Source organism: Nematolebias whitei, chromosome 10 (genome assembly GCF_014905685.2).
Source record: "Nematolebias whitei isolate Nwh7 chromosome 10, NemWhi1, whole genome shotgun sequence".
Taxonomy (NCBI): domain Eukaryota; kingdom Metazoa; phylum Chordata; class Actinopteri; order Cyprinodontiformes; family Rivulidae; genus Nematolebias; species Nematolebias whitei.
Genome location: NC_056507.1, coordinates 9,712,133 through 9,714,431, shown reverse-complemented (window position 1 = coordinate 9,714,431; position 2,299 = coordinate 9,712,133). Strand labels below are relative to the sequence as shown.

General features: G+C 41.2%; 1 protein-coding gene across 2 annotated transcripts in view; it reads right to left on the bottom strand.

The window, feature by feature from the left end:
- Positions 1-1,357, bottom strand: part of lsm14aa (LSM14A mRNA processing body assembly factor a) — a 9,043-nt gene extending 7,686 nt beyond the window's left edge. For both annotated transcript variants that reach the window (XM_037683310.1, XM_037683311.1), the window contains exon 1: positions 1,072-1,357. In XM_037683310.1, coding sequence (XP_037539238.1) covers positions 1,072-1,192 — 121 coding nt within the window. In that variant the 5' untranslated portion in view covers positions 1,193-1,357. The remainder of the gene's footprint in view (positions 1-1,071) is intronic.
- Positions 1,358-2,299: the final 942 nt, after the last annotated feature.

Genomic DNA, 2,299 nt, shown 5'->3' with positions numbered 1-2,299 from the left:
GATCCTGCAGCTCAAAGGTGCTCAGCATCTGTCACCATGGTGGTCCTGCAGGTCAAAGGTGCTTTTCATCTGTTATGATGATCCTGCAGGTGAAAACTCTGACTTTTAAGAGGTTTACCAAAGGTGGACAAGTCAGTAAACCTGCTGAGCAGTACACCTGTCAGGTATGAACTATGATCTCATATGCCCACCTCCTATCAGCTCTCAGGAAGTATGGCGATACCAGGTGTGAACAGATGTGGGTCAGACGGTTTTGCAACTGGACCACAAGCTTTCTCAGGATCTAAACAGAGAAGTGAAACCTGACTGAGCTTCTGAGACTGAATGAGTCAGCTCTCCGGATAGATGCCTCACAGCACACACCTGGCTGCCAGCACACCTGACCTGAGTATCCTCTGAGGAATAACCAGGTCAGAAAGGAGCGGTGACGTCACACGTCCAGGTTGACAGACAGCTCAGTGAGAGTCTGGACGCGTCATCACTGACGGATAACACCGGCTATCTCAGAGTTAGCCTCTCGACCTGCTGTTAGCAGGGAAAACCCGAACCCCAGCTGGACAGAACCCGCTGCCCGGTCTGCTGTTAGCCTCAAAGCTAGCAGCCTGATGATGCTCTGCCGGCGGATGCTAGCTGAAGCCAACGGTAAACAGTAAAGGGCCATTTTACTGTTTAATCCAGTTCCAGATTAAAAATAAATAAATCTAGTTACACTAAAATAATAATTCAAACAAATATAAAATAAATGACGTGGTCACAACTGAGCTGTTAAGCTAAACGCAAGTTTACGACTAGATATGTTTCGTGATTTAAGTATAACTGAACGCTTTCTGGTTTATTCAGACAGCAGCTTTAAAGTCTACACGGTCCATCAGTCTAAGTGTTTCAGTTTTCATCAGAACTCGACGTGGAGGTCTGGATGTGACAACACGGTAAAACAGCCCTTCTCTGTCGGATCGCAGGCGGATTCAGCAGCTCCGGGTTGTTGGTTCCTGCTCACCTGCGCAAACTCATTTGTAAAATTACCGATAAACATGAGCATACCGAACCATGACCGCCACTCCGAGCTCTTACCTTTAGCCAGAGCCACCGTGGAGTTTTCGGTATCGATCGTGTACAGGATTCCTTCATAGCGAATCTCGGCCTTAGAAATCAAACTGATTTTGCTGCCGAGATAAGGCGTCCCGCTGCTCATGGTGTCTCTCCCGCGGCACGGCGTTCAGAACAGAAACAGAACGGCCGGTCCTTCCGAGCCGTGCGGTCAACAGAAACGAATCTTCAGCGACCGTTCCAGCTTGTTTCCCTCTTTCACGCTCCGCAGCTACAACATGGCCGCCTCCTCCTCCATCCAATGTTTCTGCGCGCGGGGGCTAACGAGACTTTGAGTTATCGCGTGATTTCAATGCGTCACGAAGCATAGATCTGTAAAGAATAGAAAATAAGTCATGGTCATGTAAACACGTTTTTGGATGGGCAGAAACTTGAGCCATCACCAGTAACACCAGCACTGAATTTGGATTTCACTAAATTGAAACTGAATTTAATGGTTTGAAACATTTGCTTTGAAAATTCAAATTCAGTTTGGGTAAAAAATTAAAAAAAATGTTTGGGTGGCTCAAGTTTCAGTCCATATAAAAGTTCTGAAGCTAGAATGTTAAAAAAAAAATTCAATTTATTCTTACATATATTCAGTAACTTCCAAAACCAAAATGATGCTTACATAATTTACCATGATTGTTGAATTTTATTTCTATTTGCATATATATATATTTCTGTTTATTGTAAAACTGCATTTTTAATTTCCATCCATCCATTATCTTTTTCCCGCTTCTTCCATTTTGGGTCACGAGATTTTTTTATTTCTTCAGTGTCAAATAATAAATAACACACGTTTAATCATTTGTAAAATTAGATAAAACTTTCTTTTATTCATCCATTAGCTAAAAATAACAAATATTCTGTGAAATAAAATCATGACGGTTTCTAATAATTAGCATCTACATATGCCCATCTAAAGATACATTTGGACAATAATGTTATTTCAAATTAATTCAATAGAGCAGATGCAATTTCAAGTTTAAAACGTGTAATTTACAGCTGATATTGACCAGGTCACCCTTATGAAAGAGATCTCGATCTCAACGGGCTCTACCTGGTAAAATAAAGGTGATTGATTGATTGATATTACACCAATATCTAATAAATATTACGTGCAAAAATAAATTGTGACTTAAATATAAAAGCATTTAATCCAACACTTTAAAGCTGCAAACTGGGCCAAATTCACAACGTAAACAGTTTT